Source organism: Triplophysa dalaica, chromosome 14, assembly GCF_015846415.1.
Source record: "Triplophysa dalaica isolate WHDGS20190420 chromosome 14, ASM1584641v1, whole genome shotgun sequence".
NCBI lineage: Eukaryota > Metazoa > Chordata > Actinopteri > Cypriniformes > Nemacheilidae > Triplophysa > Triplophysa dalaica.
Window position 1 is genome coordinate 12,349,186 of NC_079555.1, and position 27,416 is coordinate 12,376,601.

General features: G+C 40.1%; 3 protein-coding genes across 3 annotated transcripts; all 3 read right to left on the bottom strand.

Moving 5' to 3' along the window:
• Nucleotides 1–3,345: 3,345 nt before the first annotated feature.
• On the bottom strand, nucleotides 3,346–6,557 carry LOC130435537 (extracellular calcium-sensing receptor-like). Its single transcript, XM_056766234.1, has 6 exons — nucleotides 6,349–6,557; nucleotides 5,958–6,249; nucleotides 4,969–5,763; nucleotides 4,673–4,900; nucleotides 4,344–4,467; nucleotides 3,346–4,244 (listed from the first exon to the last, which is right to left on the bottom strand). The coding sequence occupies exons 1-6, from the start codon at nucleotides 6,555–6,557 to the stop codon at nucleotides 3,346–3,348; spliced, it is 2,547 nt and encodes an 848-aa protein (XP_056622212.1).
• Nucleotides 6,558–14,452: 7,895 nt separating this feature from the next.
• Nucleotides 14,453–17,564, bottom strand: LOC130435602 (extracellular calcium-sensing receptor-like). The gene is made up of 6 exons (XM_056766350.1): nucleotides 17,350–17,564; nucleotides 16,947–17,238; nucleotides 16,077–16,862; nucleotides 15,671–15,898; nucleotides 15,453–15,576; nucleotides 14,453–15,357 (listed from the first exon to the last, which is right to left on the bottom strand). Exons 1-6 carry the CDS (start codon nucleotides 17,562–17,564, stop codon nucleotides 14,453–14,455), a joined length of 2,550 nt encoding a protein of 849 aa, XP_056622328.1.
• A 5,489-nt stretch (nucleotides 17,565–23,053) lies between these two features.
• Nucleotides 23,054–26,280, bottom strand: LOC130435578 (extracellular calcium-sensing receptor-like). Its single transcript, XM_056766292.1, has 6 exons — nucleotides 26,066–26,280; nucleotides 25,661–25,952; nucleotides 24,675–25,466; nucleotides 24,322–24,549; nucleotides 24,076–24,199; nucleotides 23,054–23,949 (listed from the first exon to the last, which is right to left on the bottom strand). Exons 1-6 carry the CDS (start codon nucleotides 26,278–26,280, stop codon nucleotides 23,054–23,056), a joined length of 2,547 nt encoding a protein of 848 aa, XP_056622270.1.
• Nucleotides 26,281–27,416: the final 1,136 nt, after the last annotated feature.

Consider the following 27,416-nt stretch of genomic DNA (forward strand, 5'->3'; position numbering starts at 1 on the left):
TTCTTCCCCATCCACTATTCGGACCTGGTTCCAACAGTGTCTTAACCTGGTATCTTCCCGCTGTTCTCATCCGAACGAGCCACCTTTTTTCACCTGCTGAAAAAGGTCAGAAAATACATTATGATTTTGGCCATCACCCTCCGGCTCACTGTCTGTTGCCATCAGGACTGGACGAGGTCTCCGCTCTCGCTGAGGTCTGCCCCTCCGTGCCCGGCCCCCACGGCCAGTCGTCTGTACAGAGCTTGCCAACAGCTGGTCGAACCTGGGCCAGTCCCGACCCAGTAACATCGGCACCGGTAGATCATCCACGATCCCGACCTCGAGCGTCCACGAACCTAGGCCAGCCGACACTGTTACCTGTCGAGCTGGTACACGACGGGTGTCCCCGTGGACACACATGATCGGGATGGAGGACTTCCCTCCGGGCCGAGGTCGGACTTTCCCGGGCTGGACCAGCGTCACCGAACTGCCGGAGTCGAGAGTGGCTGTCACCAGATGACCATCTACTCGCACATTTCGTCGAGTAGCCCCGGACGGCACAGCTTGATGCACCGCACAGCCGGCCAACCAAGCAGGGGGCCCGCTGGTGCCAGGCTCAGTAGGCATTGGCTCATCCATGGGACTCAGAGTTCTGGGTCTGTGTACCGGCCTCGAGGTGCCCTCCGCAGGTCGCCATATCGGATTTACCCTCCGGGGGCCCGCTACCGCTCTCTCTCCGGCATCTCGGGCAGCGGATGCTTCAGCCAGTTCCACAGCCTCTACCAGATCCCGGATGGAGGTGGGACCCAGCATACTGACCGCCGTCCTAAACCGGCGAGGAAGGGCCCGCAGTAATCGATCCACCACCACTCTCTCGGCTACCTGGAGCGAATTGGGTTCCCCAGTCAAAAGCCATAGGTGTCCCAGTCGAGTTAATTGTGCGGCTTGGGCCCTCACAGGTGTTTGGTCATTGTAGGCCCATTGCTGGAACTGTTTCGCCGCACTGACCGGGGACAGACCTACTCTGGCGAGGATCTCCCGCTTTAGGGCTTCATAGTCGTCACTGGCCGGGGGTAATAAAGCGTAGTAGGCCCTCTGTGCTTCCCCTGTTAAGAACGGAGCCAGGATTCGTGCCCACTCTGTTTTATTCCACCCTTCCCTCGTAGCTATCACCTCGAAAATATGGAGGTAGGCCTCGATATCATCTTGTGCAGTCAACTTCATTAGCAGGTTATGGGCACTGCTTCTCGGATCCGGCAGGGGGTCTCGGCCGGCCGCAGCCTCTTGCATCATCCCTAGTGTCTGATTGGTAATCTCCTGCCGTTGTGCTAATTGTTCTGAAAAACGTTGTTGCCGTACCACCACCTCTGCTAGCCGTCGTACCACGTCCTCCATGACGTTGCTGACGATGAAAAAGAGAGAGAGAGAGCAGGTAGGGTTCCTGTAATGGACAATAGGATAGTTATTGACTCGGTACGTGTCGTAGCTTCGATGCTACGCCCACATTCTCCACCAGTTGTGACGGGCGAAGCAACGACACGCACACAGAAGTACAATATAACCACCCCCGAAGGGTATTTTATTGACAAGTTACTTATAATGCCACTGAGTGAGAGCTGCGTTGAGACGCGTGTCTAGCAGGCGTCTGTACTCGCTTCTTACTCCCTCTTCCGGCAGTAGTCTGTCTCGAGCCTTTTTCCGGTCCTGTACTTCCGGGTTCTTTGCAAGCTTCCTTAACCGTCTTTAGAGATCCGATCCTGTAGGACAACAAAGAAGAGATAGGGCTCAGTGGCATACAAGTCTCGTGGAGACGTTTCTCACCTTCGTCTGGTTTGCCCGTGGCTTTTGTAGCCACTGGTAATTGGTATCCAATTGTGATGAGCGGCAGCTGTGCCGCTCCGATTGCCTCCGTCTCCATGGCGACGCTGATAGCGCCAGGGGTCACTCGTCACAATAGGAACAGAGAACACCAAACATAAACAATAGCAGCCAAGGAACTAAAGAACACACAAGGCTGAAATACAAATGCAAACTATCAGGGACGACAGAATCAGGTGCAGAACCAATAGCAATAATGAGGGACAGGTGAAAACAGTTGACAAGGCAAAACACGTGGGAAACACAGGCAGGGGACAGGCTGATGTGTTACACCAATACTTGCACTTCAAAGGATCTGCGTGGGGCACATGAATGCAAGTGGAATTCACCCGAAGATTCGATAATAGCATTCAGTTTCTTGCACAGACCAATTGATACGCTTTATAAGAAGCCATTTCATCAAGGGGCGCAGGCATACTTTTGTGTTAAAAAGCTTTTTTTACTTTTTTTATTTAACTTTCATTAATTCAATATCTTCATGAATATCTTCTTGACAAAAACAATACCACCCACATCTTGGAAGTTCTGGGGGTGAGTAAATAAACAGCAAATTGTTTTTTGGGTAAACTAACGTATTATGGAATATAAGATACAATAAAAAATACAATATCCCTTTTAAACAAATATCATGAAAAGGTATATACCGGATGCAATGTTTTAATATATTAACTGGTAAGTGACAGCAACAAAAACAGTATAAAAGGAACAATAAATGCAATGCAATAAATACCAGAAATACCAGAAGCAATTATGATATGGTAAAGAGCTGGCCTGCATCCTATTTATACTTTTGGAATCTGCCCCTTATAATAGTAGTTGAAGACCCCTGTTCTATTCGGTATGTAAGGTATGTTGCTTATACAACTAAATGATGTGTATATAAATTTGTAATTATGAATCAAATTATTGGCTATTAAGTTTACTGTAATATACATAAAGACTTTTAAATTTAATTTCCATTTCTTATTATTTGCAAAAAGTCAATGTCATTTTTAATTAGACAGTAAACAATGTAGGTCCAGAATATGGCTGTGATGGAGATGGTCATTGAGAGTCCACTGTGTCCAGTACTGACCCGTCCAACACTGCAGTGCCTGCCACAGCCTGTGAAGAGCAGAACTCATGGGTCATACAACCCTGACAAACAAGATTCGATGTGTAGTCACCATACAATTCAAGATATGACCTGATATTTATCAGATTAGCAGTGAAGAGGCACTCTGTATGTGTGTCCCAGACAGCAACATGATGTTGGCCTATATCGGGCCTGCATCTGGTACATGTGGAGTCAACGTGGGACTCTGGGCAAACACTATAATGCTGTCTGCTTACCAAGCCATACATACCTATGCATTTGTTAAGTTTGTTGCCATACAGTTTTGCCAACTGATCTGTTGTTTTCTTGTATTGATGGATGAAAATTAACTCCATTTTCCAGTATATCACACTTAGGTTATATAACTCAGGTTATCACTGGCCTTAATAAGTTTAGGATTTGCCCATTATATTTTTCTTTGTATTTTGCTCTGGATTTAACAAAATTATGTAACATTTGGGGGCAAATATGCAAAATAACAAACCAAAACTCGAAGCTAAAATAGCAAATATTTCCATAGCAACAGTATATTTTCCAGGAGTACTGACATAAGCTGGTATAAATGTGATCCACACAGCACAGAATATGAGCATACTGAATGTGATGAATTTAGCTTCATTGAAGTTATCAGGCAACTTCCGCGCCAGAAAAGCTAAAACAAAACACAAGATTGATAACAGACCAATATAACCAAGAACAGCCCAGAAACCAACATCTGAACCTACATGACATTCTAAGATGATCTTTTCTCTGTAATAGTTCATGTTTTTATGTGGGAAAGGAGGAGATATTGTTAACCAAAGCACACAAATTATGACCTGTATTAAAGTTAGAGAAACAACACTGAGTCTCTGTTGTACAGGCCCAAACCATTTCATGACATTACTTCCTGGAAGTGTGGCCCTGAATGCCATTAACACAACTATAGTTTTACCTAGAACACAGGAGACAGAGAGGACGAAAGTGATCCCAAACGCTGTGTGACGTAACATACAGGACCACTCAGTGGGGCGACCAATGAAAGTAAGTGAACAGAGAAAACACAGAGTCAATGAGAAGAGCAGCAGGAAGCTCAGCTCTGAGTTGTTGGCTCTCACGATAGGTGTTTCTTTATGAAGATAAAACACAAAAGATATCATTGATGTAAATAATGCTCCAATAAATGAGCAAATAGAAAGAACAATCCCCATGATTTCTGTATAGGAAAGGAATTCAATGACTTTTAATACACATTTGTCTTTGTTTTCATTCGACCAATACTCCAAATCACAAGGAAAGCAGTCACTAGAATCTGTAAAAAAAGGAATTAATAAGAAAAAATTATTTGAATGAAAGCAGATCACAAGGTCTTTGGGTATTAGGCAGTTTTACTTGATGTGCTAGTTTTCACCTGTAATGTTAATGATTTCTCCATCTGCACATGGAATACAGTCATAACAGCAGACAGGTCTTCCTTTCTGTACAGCCTTCCTAGTGCCTGGAGGACAACTCTCACTGCACATAGACACAGGCACCTGCGGAAAGATATGTAAAATCATGTAAGTCCCATATTTATGATGATTTGAATGAAATAAGGTTTCATTGCATAATTTCTCCTAGCAATTATGCTAATTAACTTTGATAAGTTTATTTATTTTTAATGATTATTAAATCACTGATTTTTAATATGACTCCAACTGGTGTTTCATGTTTACTAATGAATGGCTTATTTTGACTTACCTGACCACTTTTCTCGGCCCATACCATGTTTTCTTGATCAACCTGAAGGAGTTTCTCTGAAGGCAGTGAGCTGTCATACACACCAACAAGTTTAAACTGCAGACTTCCATCTTCAGCAGGCTGCCAGTTCACCAGATCATATTTTGCCACTGGATCACCACTCGCATCAAAAAAGAAAGTTTCACCCGTTTTGACAGTGAAATTGACATCTCTTATATACTCCAACACCTTTGAATAAACACAAACATAATAAGTTTCAGTTTGAGTTTCCTGATCTATTTTTTTCTCTTAATCACCTTTTGGGGTGTGGGCAGATGTCTTTTGCTGCTGTTGGTGGCATATTTTACATCTTTTACCCAATTATGTAGTGCATGTGCGATAGCATACACTGCAGTGTACACTTTACTTGCTATGCGCAGCTCTGATACATCAGTATATTCATTTTGTAGTTCTGTTAAGTGTTCTGAGCCAGTACAGACAGGTATGCTACTGTCGGTGTTTCTGAAATTGCACTGAAAAGCAGTTTCCCAAAATTCCTTTAAAATTTCATTTTTTGGCTCTTGATCAGGGTGCACAGTCACTAGAAACTCTCGTAGGCCGTCAAGCTTTTCGTTCACCACAGCAAAGCCCACAGCTCCTGTGAGAAAACTGTATTCTTTTGTTTCTGCTATAATTCGAGAAGTGATCCAGGATTCACTGCCAACCCACTGCAGCCCAGTGATGTTTTGTTGGGCAATTAATTTCAGAAAGGGAATAAAGTCACCAAATGAGATAAAAGCCAACACCACCCTCGCTGTGGCTTTTTTAATAACTTCCAGTGTCTTTAGGAGCTGCTCTTGTGAATCAGTTCTAATTATGGCCTCTGAGTATTCAATACAAATCCCCTCTTGTTGTGCTATCTTTTCAAAAGCTGCAATTCCATTGTTACCATAGTCATTGCGACTCCTCACAGTTCCAACCCAAGTCCAGCCGAAGTGTTTGACCATCTGAGCCAGCGCTTTGCTTTGGTAATAATCACTGGGTATTGTTCTGAAAAAGGACGGGAACCTTTTTCTGTCACTCAAGCATGCACATGTGGCAAAATGACTAACCTAAACAGAATAAAGCAGATTATTAACATCATTATTTCTTTCTAAATCAACCCAATATTCCAAAAAATACAAATAAAGTAAAACTAAATAAAACGATTGACAAAGTGATTTGTTTATTATTTTCATAAAAGCACATTTGGAGCATATTCATTATGCATGTAGACAACATTAAGCAGAAAAATAAGTGTTCTTACAACAGGGATGCTGAATGGGCCCACTAAGGAGGCCATAGCAATGGTGGGAGAAGAGCTTGATTCTCCTACAATGGCATGTACAAATGGTGGTTTAGAACAGGACTCATCATGCAAAGTCTCTTCATAGCCATTCATTAAAGCCATGCTTGATAATACAGTCTGAGATACAGAGCCACAGGCATCATATATTTTATATCCCAAAGTGACACCAGGCAACAGTTGTGTGCTGTTATTGATCTCCTTTATGGCAAAAATCTGAGTCTGAGCAAATTTAAACTCACGCAAATTTAAGCTGTAAAAAAAAAGTGAACTGTTACATTCAGTAAAGAATCATTAGTATTTCTGAATAATTGTTCATAATTCCTGCTGTCAAAAAGTATCTCATACAGACCTGATGCAGTTTGTTGGCTCTGGTTCAGAAGAGAATGAATGATTCTTTAACACAACATTTCTATGGAGTGAGAAAACTGCACCAATGTTGATGTCCCTTTCATCAGAAAGTAGTGGCAGGACTGGACGGCTCAGCATTCTGCAGACTTGTGCTGTGGCACAAGCTCCATATAACAGCACAAGCAGAAGTGACACTGTCGTCTTTACCATTTCTATATGAAGGCAGAGCAGGAGCCTTTGTGTCAGAAGGGGGAAAGGTCCTGCCTTTTATTATGTTTTGAATATCCATTGGGGATCTTGGCTTGCGTAGTCATGCTGAAGGTCTGGTACCTTTTTGCCACTTTGCATACTATTAGGAATTTAGTGTTTAGTCGTTCGTAATGAATTTGAATTGCAATCGATGTACACACGATAGCTTACTTCTTCTGTCAGTCATCTTCGTGTTGTTTCCAGGCAGATCGTTAAAGAACATTACACACATGTCGCCGGGAAATCCTGTGAAATTCTGTCAATCATATGATGACTTTGAACTTGCTGAAGTGTTTCCAGAAAAGTGTGCCTTAAGCCTGTGGCATAACTCTTTTTTTTACGTGTACATCATTAATTATTAAATGTAATATTAAATGGCTAAGAGGTGAGTCTCTCCAGCATGCTCTCAGAAGCTGTGTATCTTAATCATTCAAATACAGGTCTTCAGTGGTTATGGCTGGACAGAAATTACGGCTCATCGGAAGTCATTGAAGCTTCTATGTTCAAACGTTAAGAGTTTTTTTTCCAGAGTTTGTCCTACAGACAACCACCTCCTACAATAAGTGGAGAAAGCTCCCACATGGTTTGCAGGAGGCCTGGGTCAACCAATGGTCAAAGTGTAAGAAAGAACACAGCCTTCACTAACCACCTTTCTAATTTTTTGTCCAGCTTGTGAATAGCCATGTGGAAATGTAAGCTTTCACGCAACTTCTACCTGGATGACACCTCAGGTCATAATTAATTACTGGTCAGCCTATCATAGGCTTAGTATAAAAGGATTGTACATATCCTCTCTTTTCGTTCAATGTGAAATCGCTGTCCTGCGTAAGATAGCAACCAATTATGAAAAACCTCTATTCGATTGCGACTTTACAGATTCGAATGACGATCCACCTCCCACAAACATGCGGCGTAGTTCCAGCATCTAGAACCGGGAATCCCTGAAGGCCCAATGGCCCACCGAAAAAATCGCGACCACCTTAGAACTACAAGGCATTCCAGTTCAAACTAAACGAGCCGGCAGGAAACATGCAGCTAAGTCTCCCTCTCCAAAATCAGCCAAACGGTCCAAGCCTTCCTCATCGACTTCATCGCCCACTCAAGATCCTGCGGAAGTTCACAATCAGTTCCTGCCAATAGTTCAAAGACTTTCCGAGACCGTTAGCCTCAGGAATAGGCTAGGGGTCTTTGAAAGAGCTCCCCGGATTTTCCCAACCTACTGGGGTCAATAGATCCCTCGACATTCTCTTCTACATCTAAAACTACTCAAGTGTCAGCTCAACTGATGGTGAAGACTTCAACCTTCGTCGATCCAGCTCTGACCGCTACTCTACTGCTCAAAATGTCGGTAGACGATTCGTTCCGCGGTCTACGGCTTCAGTTTTGCACTGAATACTATCTAGCATCATAGAAGGTAAGGACGTTGATTTAGCTTCCGTACTGATGCCTTTAGCTGCGTCTGAATGGCAAGTTCCACATTTGTGGAATGATCTGCCTGCTGCTACAAGATCAGCAGATTCTGTCGCCATCTTTAAAAATCGGCTGAAAACACATCTCTTCCGTGCTCCTCAGAACACAAGGTGAATGAATGAAGCACGCCAGCTTCCTTTTATACCGGACATCCGGAGACAGTGCCCAGCATACAAATTTCATTCGCCAATTTCATTGACCTTTTCTAAAAGTAGTCAGAGTTGATAGGTTCTCTAGTGTGAACCCCATCTGTCGGTTCGACACAACGTCTCTTTCCCCTCCATCAGGGAACTGAGGTTACAGACGTAACCAAGACGTTCTGTCTCCTGGGTGCTTACTGAAGCCATTTATGTTTAGCTTTAGCTGCATGGACTAAATAGTTAAATTTAGTTGAGGGCAGAACACTTATACACAGATATTGACCCATTCCAAGCACTTTTGAAGAAAGGGAAAGTGGTGACATTTAGCCAACAGTCTTTGGAACCGCCGATGAGATGATAAACAAATACAAAATAATATTCCAACAGGGAGACTTTCAGAATTGCAGTTAAACACTAAACAAGAAATTTGGCTTTCCAGAGTCGTTGTTTAGGTTTGTTAAGTCGTTTTAGGAATTAAACTGGAAACTGATATCCTGACTTCTGACGATATTGGAAGTTTGTCACTACAATTATGCACACAGTCCATTTTAGTCCTGAGTAAATGTAAAGGTCCGGGGGGGGGGGTGTCCTCTTGCGGATCTCAGGGCACTCCAACTGGTGATCGTGACATACAGTAAATAGTTTAGGCTTGTCTTGTGTTGCAATTTAATGACAGTCAGTGAAGTTCATTTTGCTTCGATCTTCGACCTTTCGATCTTGAGCACGATGACCCGCACTTGTGGCCTTGAAATTATAAATAACAATACCATTGAAGTGTTCGGATGTATTTTTTACCTAGGCATTAGGCCGCAGCCCAAATGCCAGAGGCAATCACAGCCACTGATATAGAGAACTATCACATGACTACGAGAATGATATTACATTTATACAACAATTTGATGGCACAAGTGTGTAGATCAATCAGAAACAACACTGGAGTGTCTTTCGCAAACTGTACTCGCGGAATTGATGCCCGCATTCATTGCCACGTTTCTCACGCACAATGGAACATTCTGTTTGCTGCAAATATAACATATTTTATAACATATTTATTACAGAGTGTGATGGCCATGCTTTGTCGTTACTCTATGTAACTGTTTGTTTCCGGATGGGTTTATTGAGGACACCTGCTGTTGTTTTCCGTTCATTTCCGGTCAAGGGCAATGTGGAGATTGACCAGGAGAGTGGCCCTTTTGGACTTGGTTTCCTTTGTTTTGACTTTGGTTACTTTACACATTTAACATTTTTGCTTCATTACACTTTCATGCCTACATTTTACTTTACACCATTGATTCCTGACTATTTCATGCGCCATTGTTTTTTTAAATGTATAATTTCATTACTTTAATACATTCTATACATTACTTGCACTTTCTTGTGTCCCCGTTTTTGATGCGTCCTTTTCGAGCCATGGGGCGTAACAAATGGGGGCTCGTCTTTCTTAGTCTTAGATTTAATTGATAGTGAATTTGTTTGTTTCGTTGTATTTTCTTTGAAATGTTTGAAACTTTTTTTCCGGTTAGGCTTAGCGGCTTGTTTCTTTTTGAGACATGCCGGTTTGTTGTTTGATAGTGTTGTGGTGAAAGCGGGTAATAGGGGCTGTCTCGGGATTACTTCCATGGTGTTGTGAATTGTCGCTGGTTTAACCAGTTGCAGTTCCACCCATTGGGTTTATGTGCTTATATTCCCCCCGCCGGTAATCCCATGAAGATCAGGGTCTACTAAATTAGAAAGATTATTTATTTGAAAAGGTTGATAGCGGGACGGTTCCGAGTGTTTGGTTGCACGGGAGTTACTTGCGGTTTGTGAAGTGTTTATGGCTGATGTTGAAAAGTTTGCGAGGTCACCTTCATATGAATTATTGAAGGAATGTACAAAAGAGCAACTTATCAGAGCTTTTATCATATTAAAATCGGAGATAAGAGATTCAATGGGAGTACTATAAAAATTTAGTTATGATTAAAAAGGTTGAGCATCTGTTAACAGAGGGAACAGGGGGAGTGTCAAAGGCAGTTGATTCTGTTTTTGTACCTGATATGTCTGATCTATCTTATCCATTTTCCACAGACGAATTAGGTACAACTTGTAGATTCTTCATTGGCTGAACTGTTTACTCTTGCTTTGTCTGAGAGTGAGGCACCTAATGTTGCCAAAGGATACTTTGTTCAGGAAGGGCTCTTGCTGAGGAAATGGAGTCCTCATGGAGAGGATTTGTTGGTGATCCTATTGTTCATGTGGTGGTCCCCACAAAGTTTCGTTCCATTGTTTTTGAAGTTGCCCACGAAAAACCTGGTTATTGTGGAGTGAGGTTATTCGGACACAATTGAAGCACAATATTTCAGCTTTTGACTCAAAATTTTCATACTTGTCAAGTTACTAAGCCAAATCAAAAATTTTAACCGGTTCCATTAAATCCAATTTTGGCAAACGGGCCCCTGTGAACATGTGGCGATGATTTTGTTGGTCCTCTACCACGTTCCAAGTCGGGAAGCAAATATTTAATTTCCGTTCTATGTCTATCAACCCGTTTCCCTTCTGCCTATCCTTTACGTACAATAAAGTCTCGGTCAATTGTGAAAGCTTTGTCACAGTTTATGTCGATTTTTGGAATTCCTAAGGTCATTTAAAATGATTTGGGTACAAACTTAACATCTCATCTTTTCAAACAAGTCTTGACACAGTTAAGAATTAAGAGAAACCTTGCTAGTGCATATCATCCACAAAGCCAAGGAGCATTGAAGAGGTTTCATCAAACTTTGAAATCTCCCCTTAGGGCTTACTGTGTAAAGTTGGATAAAGATTGGGAGGAAGGATTAGCCTGGTTATTACTGGGTGCACGTGAAGTTGTGCAAGAAAGCACTGGATTTAGTGCTTATGACTTAGTTTTTGGTCATAAGTTTTGTGAGCTTTTGGCATTGCTTTAATATTCAGATAATAGTTCAGATTCTCCGAGCCGGGAGATCAGGTTCTTGTGTCATGCCTTTTGCAGGGGTGCCATATGTAGTGAAAAATACACTGAGTGATGAAAATTATATAGTAGCCACTCCGCATCGGAGGAGGTCTACTCGGTTATACCATGCAAATTTGTTAAATCCGTACTATGTGAAGTCCATTCATCCAGTGCTCCTTGCAAGGTCTGACATTGAGGGTGTGGGTGTAGGAGTGAAGGGGTTGGAAAAAGGGGATTATGAAGTTGATGAGAGTGTTCTACTTAGACGATTAAATAACACTGAGTCTTTGAAAAACCTGACTGGTCATTTGATGCAATTATTACCGTCACAGTCTGTTCAACCGATTTCTCTGTTACAGAGTTTTCCAGAATTGTTTGGCGACACTCCAACGCGAACCGATTGGGCTGAATAAGATATTGATGTGGGTAATGCATCTCCAATCAATCAACGATATTATCGAGTGTCAACGGGAAAATTAAAATTGATGGAAACAGAAATTAAATATATTTTAGAAAATGAGATTGCAATTCCTTCAAATTTAAATTGGGCATCCTCTTGCCTGCTGGTTGCAAAATCTGATGGGTCCGTAACATTTTGCTCTGATTTTCGTAAACTTAATGATGTGACCTAGCAGTGCCGGTGCTATCTGGGGGCTTCAAGGGCCGTGCCCCCCCTAGCGGTCATTGATGCCCCTCCTACCACAGGCCATGGTGTGGCCCCCCCAAAATATCAATTTTAGTTATTCTTTTAATATTAAATGTGCAAACTGTAACTTGAAATAAAATGAACAGGGAAAACGCATAATTTTGGTTGTTCATGACATGTTACTAGTTACTGTTGCGGGAATATGGGCATTGTTCTTTTAAGAAGCAGGTGATTTGTAGTCCTGGCCGTACTGAATGAAAACTAGCAGACGGAGAAAAGTAGAGTAAGCTGCTTTAGAGGTTTTGTTGTTTTCTTTATAATTTGTGAAATCACCCGGGAGATCAAGTGATTGTCAAATGGTATAGTGATGGATGGAGCTTTCGATGACGAGATTAAACAACGTTCTTCGTAATAACTTTGGCGGCTCATCATTGTGAGAAATGGACCAGAGCAAACTGTTACAGCTAACATTATTCGCGATCGGAGAGGCGATTAACAAAAAGGTAACACATGTCAGAGATGGCTAAACTTCATTTATTTGCGTTTAGCAACCACAACAGCCCTCCGCTGTGTGTGACTGAGTTGACTGTGTGCACAGGGCTACCACACAGCCTGGACTTAGTGACATGATGTGGAAATTAACAACAACAAGAATAAATGAAATTCGCAAATAATTATAATTCTGCTGAGTTTGACTATGATGTCGCCACTGCGTCAAAATATTTCTTAAACGGCAGTGCACCCCCTGCCGATGACCCAATGCCCCTCCAGAAGATCTGCTCTGGCGCCGACTCTGTGACCAAGCCTGATTGTTTCCCATTTCTGCAAGTAGACGACTGCATTGATCAAAGGTTCTTCCAAGCTTGTAACCTGACTTGATTTGTTGAGGGGATATTGGCAAGTGCCAAGAGCTCAGGAAATTTCCCAATTTGTTATTCCCTCAGGATTATATTCATACAAAGTTATGAGTTTTGGGTAACGAAATGCACCTGCCAACTTCCAGAGAGTAATGAAACGAGTAGTTTCAGGCCTTGAGGGGTGTGCTGTGTATTAGGATGACCTTGTAGTGTTCAGCGATAATTGGGATTTACACTTAAAACGCTTGTGTGATGTCCTCAGGAGATTGTTAGAGGCCAAACTGAAGGTAAACGTGGCAAAATGTAGTTTTGCTCAGGGAACTGTAACCTTTTGTGCAAAGTGGTGGGGAATGGAGAAGTACTTCCATAAGGTGCCAAAGTGTGTATTTATTTTATATTTCTATTAAAAAGGGTCCTGACATTAGAAGGTTTGTCACAGATAATGAAGGATTTGATCATTTAATCAGTTGCGTAATTGCATTTAATAATTTGATTGGTTTTGTCTTGTTTGGAGGTGAAGTCATAATATTGTGAGTGTTTTGATGCATGCATTTGATGCCCAGGCTGTGTCCTGATGGGAATTGCTTGTAGCAGAGGAATGTGAGTTTGGGGGAGACGGGGCATCTTCGGCTGCAGTTGTTTAGGGGGTTGGGGGAGGTATCTGGAATGTTGCTTCAGAAGTGTTTTACAGGAACAAGATAAGGCAGAAGTTGGTGATTGGTGAAAACAAGGAAGATCCTGCCCCCAGCAGAAGAGAGATCGGCGTGAAATAACAATAAATGCTGTGAATATGTGCTGTGGGGGTTGTTGTTCCTGGGAAGGACAGAGGAGTGTTGTCCAGCAACCCAGCGCTGTATTTTGATACTTTCTGACCAATAAACTTCAATACTTTTTAGAGATTGCCTTCCTTCAATTTTTTAACACGCAGGACGCCTTTAAAGTCCAACAATAACCATTTAAAGAATGTTCTGGTGTCACAGTCTTCTAGAGTCTATTTGTTTGTTTGTAATTTATGTTCACAGGGACTTGAAGAATAAAACCTAATCAATGACATAGTAAATACAGAAATGCTTGAAAGACAGAAATCACAGAAGACTGCTTGTTGCTTCGTTGTGCTTCAATATTCCAACTTGGACAATGTGCAAATTTATTTAGCAATTCACTAATAAATTTAAATTAATTAAAAAAGTGTACAGTCACATAATTATTGAATTAATTCACTATAACATTATTCTTATTCAAGATGTTAATTGATATCATATTGGCCCTATATGACATTTTAAATGTTTTAGGAAAATTTGGGTCTAATTGCAAAACTGTGGGAAGAGATTGGGAAAGCGCAAAGTTTATGAATTTGAAAATCCATTAAAAAATAAAAATTAATAAATAGAATCTGCCTGTTTTTTAACTGAGGGAAGGAATCAAAACTGTGGCCCCAGATTTGCGGTTCTTGTTATTTTTTTCAGACAGATGAACAGGGTGGTTCAGATACAAGCAGTGAAGGGGTTTCCATGATGATACTGGTGGAATACCGTATGGCTCTCAGCCAATCAGATTCAAGAACCAGAAAGAACTGTTGTATAAAAAATATATTTAAAAAATCAGTGTAATTTTGTATTTGTTTTATTAGGTATACATTGAATTATTTGTTAATAAAAGTGTCATCAGCATAATAGTAATATAACGTAGTATAGGAGGGAAATAGTTACAATCTCTACTTTAATTATATTATGGAAATTGTCTATATCATTGGATATTTTAAAGTATCTACTAATATATTACAATCAACAGCCTCATGAGGGTACTTTACCCATCATGTGTTTTTTGGAATTTTTGTCTGGTTTCCATAATATAATATAGCATTTAGGAATGAAGATGCAAAATAACAGTCCATATGTGGAAGCCAAAATAGCAAATATCTCTACTGCTACTGAGAATTTTCCAGGAGAACTGACATAAGATGGGATGAATGTGATCCACACAGCACAGAATATGAGCATACTGAATGTTATGAATTTAGCTTCATTGAAGTTATCAGGCAGTTTTCGAGCCAGAAAAGCCAAAAAGAAGCATAGAATAGCAAGGAGTCCAATATAACCCAGCACAGCCCAGAAGCCTAAAGATGAACCCACGTTACATTCTAAAATGATCTTTTCTTTGAAGTAGTTTAGATTTTTAAAAGGAAAAGGTGGAGATATTGTGAGCCAAAGTATACAGATAAGAACCTGTACAAGTGTGAAACCAAGAACACTGAGTCTCTGTTGTACAGGCCCAAACCATTTCATGACATTACTTCCTGGAAGTGTGGCCTTGAAGGCCATTAACACAACTATTGTTTTACCTAGAACGCAAGAGATACAGAGTACAAAAGTGATCCCAAACGCTGTGTGACGTAACATACAGGACCACTCAGTGGGGCGACCAATGAACGTAAGTGAACAGAGAAAACATAGCATTAGTGAAAACAGGAGCAGGAAGCTCAGCTCTGAATTATTTGCTTTAACTATTGGAGTGTTTTTATATCTGAAGAATACGACTGCAATTAACATTGTTGTAAATGCACCAACAATAGAAATAGTTGACAGCAAAATTCCCATGATCTCCTCGAATGATAAATATTCAGTCTCTTTGTTAACACATCCATCCTTGTGCAGATTTGACCAGAAGTCTTCATGGCACTTCAGACATTTCACAGAATCTGTTAATGAAGAGTATTTTAAAGCTATATATTAACAGCAATAACTGCATTAGCAAAGGTTTATCTTTTTTTGTTACAAATTTAGTCTTTTTTACCTGATTTGTTACTGATTTCACCTTCAGTACATGGAATACAATCATAACAACAGACAGGTTTTCCTTTCTGTACAGCCTTCCTGGTGCCAGGAGGACAACTCTCACTGCACACAGACACAGGCACCTGCAAAATATTGTAAATTGCTGATTTTACTGAAGCACATTCATTTATTTATACAGATAATTATACAGAAAATATTTATTTAGCCTTTTTTAACCTGTGTAGAATTTGTTGCCCATAAAATTGATGTCATATTCACAGCTAAACGATCTGTCCCGACAAAAGATGCATCATAAAGCCCAACAGTGGCAAATCCATAGTGTTGATTTTTACTTGGTTGCCAATTTATTATCTCATATTTTGCAACTGGATCTCCATTCTCATCAAAGTATACCTCCTCGCCATCTTTGGTTTTGAAAAGCACTTTTTTCAGGTGCTTCAGAAACTGCAAGATGTGAAAAATTATAAAATGCAAGCATTGACTAAAATATTTAACATCTTTTTATCTTCTACATGATGAATTGTTTTATAATAGCAGTATGTCACGTTGTATGATGATATGGCTTTACAGAAAACTATATTTTACATTGTCATCATGTTAATGTAATGTAATGTTAACGCACTGTTGAGGGATCAGGCTGTTTCTTTGTTGCACATTTCTCTGTGCAGCCCAGAAGGTCATGAAGTGAATGAGCCACAGCGTAAACTCCTTTATACACATTACTGAAGATGGGCATGAGTGACATGTCTGTGAATAGATTTTGCACCTGAGACAACTCCTCTTTGCCTGTACATTCAGCCGTGTAGGTTGAATCATTGAAGTATTTACACTGAAACAAAGCTTCCCAGAGCTCAGTGAAAATGGCACTTCCTGAAGACTTCAGTGGCTTTATATCTAGAATGAATTCCTTTAGACCTGTCACCTGTGTTTTAGGTATAGCCAGCCCAACAGCCCCCTGCAAAATATGGTGTTTATCCATACTGGCAATGACAGAATCTGAGATCCAGGCTTCTGTGCCCACCCACTGAAATCCTGTGATATTGTGTTCAACAAATTTATGCAACAGAACCTCCAAGTCCCAGTGAGCAAGAAATCCCACAATTACTCGAGAAGTAGAGCTTTTAATCTGCTCAATTATTCGTAGTACTTTGTCTTCTGTGTATGTTCTGAAAAACGGGAGGGAATATTCCAGACAAATGCCCATCTGCTCAGCTGCTTTAGTGAAAGTGGCCATTCCACTGTTGCCATAATCATCATCTGTTCTTAAAGCTCCTACCCAGGTCCAGCCAAAGTGTCTGACCAGTTCTGCCAATGCTCTGCTCTGAACGTAATCGCTTGCAATAGTTCGAAGAAATGAAGGATATTTGATTTTGTCACTGAGACACTCACACGTGGCATAATGACTGATCTGGAAGAAAATGAATACATTTAATTTTATAAGCATGAAATCCTAACTTACATTCATGTTTAAATTTGGCATATTTAAACATACCAATGGAAGTTTAAATGGTCCAATACTTTTTGTTATTGCCATGCATGCTGATGAGGTTGTGTCTCCTATAATGGCTTGCACCTCTGCCTGCTTTGTGCATGGCCCTTCAACAGATGTTTTTTCATGCCCATTAGCGAGGGCCATAGCTGCTTGAACCCCCACTGCCACAGAGCCACATGTGTCATAGATCCTGTAGCCCAATGAAACTCCCGGCAGCAAAGTAGAGCTGTTGTTAATTTCCTCTATAGCGAAGAGCATTGACTGTGCATACTGGAAGTCTCTGAAATTAAGACTGGTTAAAAGAACCAAACAAAAAGTAAAGAAATTAAATATTCTTGACGATTTCTTTTCAAGAACACTTCAATGCAGTTCCGAAACTTCAATGTTTTAGCGTTTTACTTACCTGATGCACTTTAGTGGTGGTGGTGTAATTGAATATGTTAGTTGTCTGACCTCCCAGCTGCTATGGAAAGAGAAAACCCCTCCAACTATGATGTCCCCATCTTTCCATAGCTGAGGGTAGGAAGGCTGTCCTCGTAGATGACATACAGTCTCATTAGCTTTAGAGAAAGTCATGATGGCCATTACCATATGAAGGAGTGCAATAAGTGGCTCCATTAATCCATTGAATATATATTATAATACGTGAGAGATGTCTAGTTTGCAATAGTACAGCTAATCATAGGATGGATTTTAAAGTATTTATAAGGATGAATCTGTTGATAATCTATTGGGAAATGACACTGGTGGACCTCACCTAAAGGAGGTGCCACCTTCTGACGTTTAACTGTGTTAAAAAAATAAAAATCAATGGAGAGTCCCCGCCCTGATTAAAAAAAATTATTTCAAATAAAACCATTTACTTTATAGAATAGCTCATTTTATTTTATCAATTTTCTTGTCTGTTTCATTTAGTTGCATTTTAATTCAATGCGGTAACTGTCCATGCACATATGCAAGACACTCTCATGGCAATTCTTCACTTCTTATGAGGTGGCTATTCGCATGAGTTACTTTTTCAAATCGGGGATAGTTGGGTATAGCGGTGTTGTTTCATTAGCTTTTGCTGTTTAGTCATAAATGTTTGTTTTTATACTATTCATATTGAACTAGTTTAAACAGATTATTAGGGGTGGGACTCTTGTCCTTCTGGTTTCAATTCAGAAGAGTTTCATAGGGTCATGGTTTGATTCATAATCGATTCTGGATGTAGTAGATTGCATATGTGTGATGCCATCTTGTCTCATTTGAGTCAAACTAGTGAGAGAACACATTTTAGTCTCTGTCACATTTTATTTTAAGGAAACTGAGCACCCTATGAAGTTTTTATTTGTCAGACAATAGGTAGGAAGGCATCAAGTCACGTCTGAATCCAATGTTTGCCTTACTTTGTTTGGATTTTTTAAGACAACACTACTGTATCCTTTGCTGCTTTTAATGTCCCACAATTATATTTGTATGCTTGAGCGGGGAGTTTGATTGGTGGAGAAGAGTTGACTCTATTTGCACATATTTATTGACCAGTGAGCTGCTGTATGGTGAATTAAATGCGGTTTAATGGCACATACTGCATAGACAAGTCACACATTTTGTTTATGGTGAAGTGCGCATGCCCAGTAGTGGTAGCTGTGTCCCTTCTAGCCACAACCACAGCTGTGCGTGTGATGTGTGCTCTCTAAACTGTCCATCTGTTGCACCCACAGACAAAATAGGCTTGTTTGAGATGCACCTTGCTTTGCCTGAAAAGAAGACTAGAGTAGGCGTAGTAAGGGGAGGAGTGAAAACACTGCAGGCAAGAGGGACACTCCCCAAATGCTGTCGAGTCGACTGGAAACATCAGCGATGAACTAGATTGTGTTTATCGCATTTTTCATGGGCCAACTGAGGTTAAAAGTGAGAAATTTTCTAAAACTTATATTAGACAAACTCAGAATCAGAAAGATCTTTATGTCAGGAATCACTAAGGAGTCAAGTGTAGGGTTCAGACAATTTATTGAAGTTCACAGACAAACCCTGAAGAGTCCACCGGAGCGAGGAGAATCACAACCGCCGTAGCGGGACAAGAGCAAATATGCACAAGACAGTGTCTAATGAATGGGCTCGAGTGCTCGACCGTTATAGTGGGGCAAAATGGCAAGGACGAGAGTCTATAGATTCTTGATAGGGGTGATCAGCCCCACAGCGATGGCACAGGAAAATGCACAGTCTCACAAGGTCCGTGTGGCCAGCCTGTCATTGAAATATGCAGTTCGTAAATTTCCAAAGAGCAGAGTCCGGTAACTAATTCCACTAGATGAGAATAATCCAAAGAGTGGCAAAACTCTTGAACAGAGAGATCCACTTGAGGTGAGAATAATCCACTGGGTAACATAATTCTAGAACTGAGAGATCCACTTGAGAAGAGAATTATCCACAAGACAAGACACACAGAAACGACAAGATTGAAAACTGAAAACTCCTGGTACCAGAGAGAGTACACTTGGCAAGAGACACACGAAACTGGAGCTGAACCCACACGGCAGGAACCACTCGGGGCTGAAGAGGCGATCGCTGGGTAGAATGGTAGAGACATGGAAATGACTAAACACTGGAGCCAAGACAAGATATCACGATCTCTAAAGGTCTGACACGGGACAAATGACAACACGAGGAATGTAAAGGTGAGAAGATTACAGCAGAAAACAAGAAAACAGTAGTGGAGAGAGAATGCGTGAGAAGATCCAGGTGAAAGTGGGGAAAATCTAACGAGTAGATAACAAGGTAACGAGAGGGGAGGAGTGAAGCACGTGGACTCCGAACATGTGACGAGCTGTCAAAAACAGCGTCAATACTACAGACTTAATACTTTATAGCCAAGTATGTTTGTCATCATTTTATACAATTCTAAAAGTAAAAGATGTTATTTTATAAATCCGGGAAACAAATGTAGTGGGTACGACAGAGGGAGTTGCCTAAGAGAAGGGGTGTGGTAGGGGGGATAAACTCTGTAGGAAGGAGTTGAGAGAGGTGTCTGTTTCTGGCCGGCAGGAAAGATAGATTGTGACACACTGGTCCGAAATCGCATACTCAATGAGTAGGTACTCAATTTCAGTAGAATTGGTACGTTTTGTTTTCTGTGAATTAAGTTATGAGAGACATGTGAATTAACATCAGCAATGCTATAACTTTACCTTTCATGAGTTGAGTATGTAATGATCTTAAGTCTACTTTCTTGCATGGAACGCCCCATTAAGCTATAAATAGACATAAAACACTGCATTTTCAGAGCAAAATCACAAATATACTTTACTATGTAGCATATCTTCCAGGTTTCCGCTACAGCACTTTAGCAAATGTGACTGCAAGCGCACAGAAACGCATTGTTGGCTAGTTGTTGGCATTGTTGGCATGAAGGCGTTGATAAGTTTGCGATAGAGTTGAGAAACAAGCGCACACGTGCGAATTCACCGTGACGGAAGATCTCATGATACGAGACAAGATTGTATTCAGTATAACGTCTGCTATCAATCTCAGACCTAACTCTAGAAAAACTATCAATATTTGCAGGGCCAAAGAGGTCACAAAAGCACAAGCGATTGCAATGGCAACGACTGCAGAAACACAGTATGTGAATGCCATCACAAAGAAGTGGACTGCACACAAAATGAACAAAACAACAGTAAAAAAAAAAATCATCAAGAAGACAAACAAAGCCTTGTAGCAGATGCGTGTGCATACACATGCCAAGACAGTGCCCTGCACTTGCTATGTGTGTGTTCACTACTTACTGGATGGATTAAAAGCAGAGGTCACATTTCGTGTATTGGTCACCATATCTTACAAGCAGGTCACTTTTTTCACTTTCACTTCAGATCTGAAGCGTGTGTACAGTACCAAACTTCCCTTGCATTTACAACAAGTCAACTGAAAGGGTAATGTGCACTAATAGATGAAACAACATAAAAAATGTATTGAGTTTGTTTGTGACCGCCTATGACTTTTAGAACAACGTCAATAAATTAAATTGATTAGCCTTATGCAGACGTTTTATCATATAGCGGACTTCAACGCAACACCTCAGTGATACAGCAGCCATTATAAGGAAAAAAAAGCATTCTGTTTCTTTCATGTTTCATTAAATAGGGAACAATTACAAAAAATAGCCTGCAATATTAAAAGATCTGCGTGTAGAAGCACAGCGCACTAAAATTTATCTAACGTTAGGCTTTACCTGGAAGCTTTTGCGGGTTCAGATCAAATCATGAATGATGCGGACGAAAACAGGACACATTGTTGATGATGTGTGTGGAAGCATGACAAGATAACATATATTATAGCCGGGATTGAAGCGGGTGGTACTGACATCCCACGCGCGGCTCTAAAACAACTCTTCTTAATGGTACAGTGTCAAAATCACATGATCTGCGACTAGTCGACAATAAACTTTAAAGGTTGGGTCAAAGCATTAATGTTGACTAGTCGACTAGTTTGTTCAACCACTAGCAGACACAGTGGGATAATGGCAGGTAAATAGCTGGAACCTAACTTTCCCTTTGTTAAATGTGTGCAAGTTTGTAAGTGGCACTTGTAATGGACGAACAAAAATAAAGACTATCTTAAAAACTGGCACGACTAAAAACATCGAATCAGCAAAGAGGTGAAAGCAGAATTCCATCCGCAAATGCAATCCTGTCCCTGAGGTTCAGTTTGCATGGGTGTTTGTGGGTTTCCCGCTCGATCTGTTCGCGACTGTGTTCCGGAGGTTTCAACAGAAGTTGGATTTGAAAAATGTGGAAATCCTATCAAAACGGGAGTATTGACGGGTATGATAATACCGGTTTACGTTAGCGGTTTTCACTATTGTATAGTTATAGTAATTATTAACTTTCACAGTAACATGTTCTTACTGGTGAATGAGACATGAATCATGATTTAATTGGAATTGATCAATGTGCTTCTGCTTTGTGAGCATTCATGTCCTTTTTAGGATGCGTGGTTTTGGACGGCGATTTGCATAGAGGGTGGGATCATGATTTCAGTGCTAGCAGGCTAAAGTAAGCATCTCACCAAGTCATCTATTCCGCCTTTAATATATAACCGGGGTTTCCCAAAATTTAAAAGCGAACCTGCTCATCATTGGCGATGTGTACACAACTATTAAGCCTAAATTAATGCCTGACAAGCTTGGTTTTAAGCACTTCCATATGACAATAAATATATTTATATATAAATATATAAGTCTTTTAGTCTAACCATCTATAACTGGAGCTATAACGTTTCTGTACCCCACAAAGGGGTGACCCCGAATAGTCGAAGATTCGATGAGGTGCTATGCAATGGGGATCATACCATTTTTGTTATATAGGCAGTGAAGTAGCGGACAGACACGCACTGCGCCACCAAAAATATTATTTATAATGTAAAAAGAAATGGGACACCTTTTACTTGTGTGTTTCTATAGTCGGTTTTTACCTTGACCAATATGGCGTTAACGTATGATCCAGCAGACAATGATGCGTCTAGGTATTATGTTGGGTTCACACCAAATGCGAACATTCGCATTCCATGCTATTTATTACTTGCGGAAAGGTTCGTTATTTTTGCACGAGTGACGGGATCTGACAGATATTTATGAAGTTTTTCAATCGATTCTGAATCATCAACATCCACACCGATTTTCCACTTTCCCAAAAAATGATACTTCTCATAAAATATTTATGAATTAGAGATTCCATCAGGCTGGCTGATGTAGTTTAGATTCAATTAAATAAAAACACCTTCATTTAGTAACAGAAAGACAATAGTGAACCCTGAAAATTTGTGTTGATAAAGATTATATCCGTTAATTATTTCAATTGTCTGATTCTTTATTTAGTTTAAATGAGGTAAACTACCTACAAAAAACCCAAACGCTACAATATTAGGGACTTGTGTAACATTCCTGCTGAAAATCAAGATACAGAGTAAAACTGAAAAATTAAAAAATGACTGGACATCTGCTTTAGCCTAGCATGAAGATTGTTTAAATACAATTGCAATTTCCATGTTGTTTTATTATTTTATTTATTTATTATCTTGCAATATTTACTTTTTTATGAATACTCTGTATAAGAGAAATTCACAGATCATTATTTGCCCATCATGTGTTTCTTAGAATTTTTCTCTGGTTTGAGTAGAATCACATAGCATTTTGGGAGAAAGATGCAGAAAAGCAAACCAAAACTAGAGGCTAAAATAGCAAATATCTCAACAGCCACAGTAAACTTTCCAGGAGAACTGACATAAGCTGGAATAAAAGCGATCCACACAGCACAGAATATGAGCATACTGAATGTGATGAATTTAGCTTCATTGAAATTATCAGGCAGTGTCCGAGCCAGAAAAGCCAGAATGAAGCATAAGAGAGCAAGAAATCCTACATAACCCAAAACAGCCCAGAAGCCAAGAGCTGAGCCCACATTACATTCTAAAATGATCTTTTCCTTAAAGTAATCTAAATTTTTAAAGGGAAAAGGAGGTGATGTTGTCAGCCAAATGATACAGATAAGAACCTGTATAAGTGTAAAGGCAAGAACACTGAGTCTCTGTTGTACAGGCCCAAACCATTTCATGACATTACTTCCTGGAAGTGTGGCCCTGAATGCCATTAACACAACTATTGTTTTCCCCAGAACACAAGATATACAGAGGACGAAAGTGATCCCAAACGCTGTGTGACGTAACATACAGGACCACTCAGTGGGGCGACCAATGAAAGTAAGTGAACAGAGAAAACACAGAGTCAATGAGAAGAGCAGCAGGAAGCTCAGTTCTGAGTTGTTGGCTTTTACTATGGGGGTATTTTTATATCTGAAAAAAATGATGGCAATTAAAATTGTAATGATAGCACCAAGGACTGAAATTGTGGTAAGCAAAATTCCCATGACCTCTTCATAAGAGAGATATTCGGTCTCCTTCTTAACACATCCATCCTTTTTCATATTTGACCAGTAGTCTTCATGGCACCGCAGACATGTTACAGAATCTGTTTTGATGTGATAATAAGAAAAGTTAAGTTAAGTATGTATTTTTTTACATTAAACTTTAAGGTAACTATGCATATAGTTATAGCTACATTTATTTCAAGGCTTTTACATTCAAGTATTTTTACCTGTCATGTTAGTAATTTCACCTTCAGTACATGGTATGCAGTCATAACAACATATAGGTTTTCCTTTCTGTACCGCCTTTCTAGTGCCTGGAGGACAACTCTCACTGCACACAGACACAGGCACCTGCAACCCACAGATTTAAACTTTATTTACAATTCTGCTAAATGTATTATCTTATTGTTTATTAACATGAAGAGTATAATCACATACACAATGCACTTAAATAACAAGTGATGTAATCTCACCTTTGTTTTATTATTTGTCCATATAATTGAAGCCATGTTCACTGACATACGATCTTTTTCCGGAAAAGATGCATCATAAAGTCCAACAGGTACAAAATCATCATGTTTTATTTTACTTGGTTGCCAATTTATAATCTCATATTTTGCAACTGGATCTCCATTCTCATCAAAGTAAACCTCCTCGCCATCTTTGGTTTTGAAACGCACTTTTCGCAGTTGCTTCAGAAACTGAAAGAATTAACAGAATGTTTAACAAATCTTACTTAAAAATTCTACTTTTGCTAAATTATTTGATATTTATACTGTTAAAAATCTTTTTTGCTAACATATAATTAGGAATAATGTTAACGCACTGTTGAGGGATCAGGCTGTTTCTTTGTTGCACATTTGTCTGTGCAGCCCAGAAGGTCATGAAGTGCATGAGCAACAGCATACACTCCTTTATACACATTACTGAAGATGGGCATGAGTGACATGTCTGTAAAGGTGTTTTGCATGTCAGACAGTTCCTCTTTGCCTGTACATTCGGTTGTGAATGATGAATCATTTTTATTGGAGTATTTACACTGAAACAAATCTTCCCAGAGCTCAGTGAAAATGGCACTTCCCGATGACTTCAGTGGTTTTATATCTAATATGAATTCTTTTAAACCTGTAACTTCATTTTTGGGTATAGCCACCCCAACAGCGCCCTGTAGAATATGGTTCTTATCCATAGTGGCAATGACTGAATCTGAGATCCAGCTTTCCGTGCCCACCCACTGAAATCCTGTAATGTTGTGTTCAATAAGTTTATGCAACAGAAACTCCATCTCCCAGTGCACAAGAAATCCCACAATCACTCGAGAAGTAGAGCTTTTAATCTGTTCAATTATTCGCAGTACTTTATCTTCTGTGTACGTTCTGTAAATTGGAAGGGAATATTCCAGACAAATGCCCATCTGCTCAGCTACTTTAGTGAAAGTGGCCATTCCACTGTTGCCATAATCATCATCTGATCTTATGGCTCCCACCCAGGTCCAGCCAAAGTGTCTGACCAGTTCTGCCAATGCTCTGCTTTGATAATAATCACTTGCAATAGTTCGAAGAAATGAAGGATATTTGATTTTATCACTGAGACACTCACAGGTTGCATAATGACTGATCTGGAAGACAATGGTATTTTCTGAGATTTAACATTTCGTAAGCAATGCATTCATTACATTACATTCATTACATTAAACAGCACTAATAATTTGCTGAAAGCATACAAATACAATTTCATAAAAATACCACATGATGCACTACTGTAGGATTATTACTATATGACACCATTGAAATGTGACGCATTTAAGTATACCAATGGAATCTTTAGTGGTCCAATACTCCTCGTTATTACAATGCATGCTGATGAGGTTGTGTCTCCTATAATGGCTTGCACCTCTGCCTGCTTTGTGCACGGCCCTTCAACAGATGTTTTATCATGCCCATTAGCGAGGGCCATAGCTGCTTGAACCCCCACTGCCACAGAGCCACATGTGTCATAGATCTTGTAGCCCAATGAGACCCCTGGCAGCAATGTGGAACTGTTATTAATTTCCTGTATAGCGAACCGCATCGACTGTGCATACTGGAAGTCTCTGAAATTAAGACTGGTTAAAAGAACCCAACAAAGAGTAAGCTGAAGTTAATAAATATTCTTGACTTTTTTCAAAAGCACTTCAATACAGCCTATAATATGCATTATTTCTCAGATTTTACTTACTTGATGCACTTCAATGGAGGCGGTGTAATTGAATATGTTAGTTGTCTGACCTCCCAGCTGCTATGGAAAGAGAAAACCCCTCCAACTATGATGTCCCCATCTTTCCATAGCTTGGGATATGTGGGCTCTCCTCGAAGATGACATACAGTCTCATTAGCTTTAGAGAAAGTCATGATGGCTATAACCAAATGAAGGAGTGCAACAAGTGGCTCCATTCACCCATTGAATAGATACTTTTTTTTATGTGAGAGATGTGTTAGCTAATAGTAGAATTTCAATGTATTTATAGAGATGAAAGACCTGAAAATCTCTTGGGAAATGACACAGGTGGATCTTGTATGAAGGAGGTGCAACGTTTTGAGTTGACAATCTTTGAACATACCTCTGCAACCTGTCACTTTTTGACATGTATCACATGCAGACTTGTGGTCAGAAAGTTGCAGGATGCAGAAACAGCATAAATCAACATAATGGTCAAAATGTCTGTCTTATATAAGCTAGCAAATTGATTCAGGTGTCTTACAAAAAAAATATAAGTATAAGATTTGTCATGTTCTGTTTGTTAATGATCTGGGTCATATATGATATGATTTGATATAATTCTTGAAGAGGGCAAAAATGAATAATAATCACCAGTAGGTGGTGATGTCACCAAACTTTTCCTTTACACTTAAATGCCATTTCCCATAAGACACCCATTCAATTTCATCTTCAATGTAGATTTACAACATTGGTTCCCTATTGGCATTTTCACCATCAAATTTGTCAACTTAAAGTGTATTCAAAACCTTTTAATAACTTTTATAAATATTTTCATACATTCTGACACATTATGGGACGATCCAAACAAGACTAAAAAAAAAATGTTTTTTAAGACAAATTTAATAATGGGGAAAATTATAGTCCGGAATAAATGTAATCAGTATAAACAATTAAACTGATGGTCAGCAGCCATATGACCCTGTAACCCAAGACTGGTTGTCCACTGAAGCTAGGTCAGTACCTGGATGGGAGACCTCCTGGGAAAAGCTAGGTTGCTGCTGGAAGAGGTGTTAGTGAGACCAGCAGGGGGTGCTCACCCTGTGTGCTGTATTAGTCCTAATGCCCCAGCATAGTGATGGGGACACTATTCGGAAAAAAGCGACGTTAAACCAAGGTCCTGACTCCCCGTGGTCATTAAAGATCCCAGGGCACTTCTCATAAAGAGTAGGGTTCTAACCCCGGCATCCTGGCCACATTCCCTCCACCGGCCCTTGTCAATCATGGCCTCCGAATAATACCCACCCTCTGAATTAGTTCTCTGGCGCAGTTGTATTGTGGCTGCCGGCGCATCATTCAGATGGATGCTGCA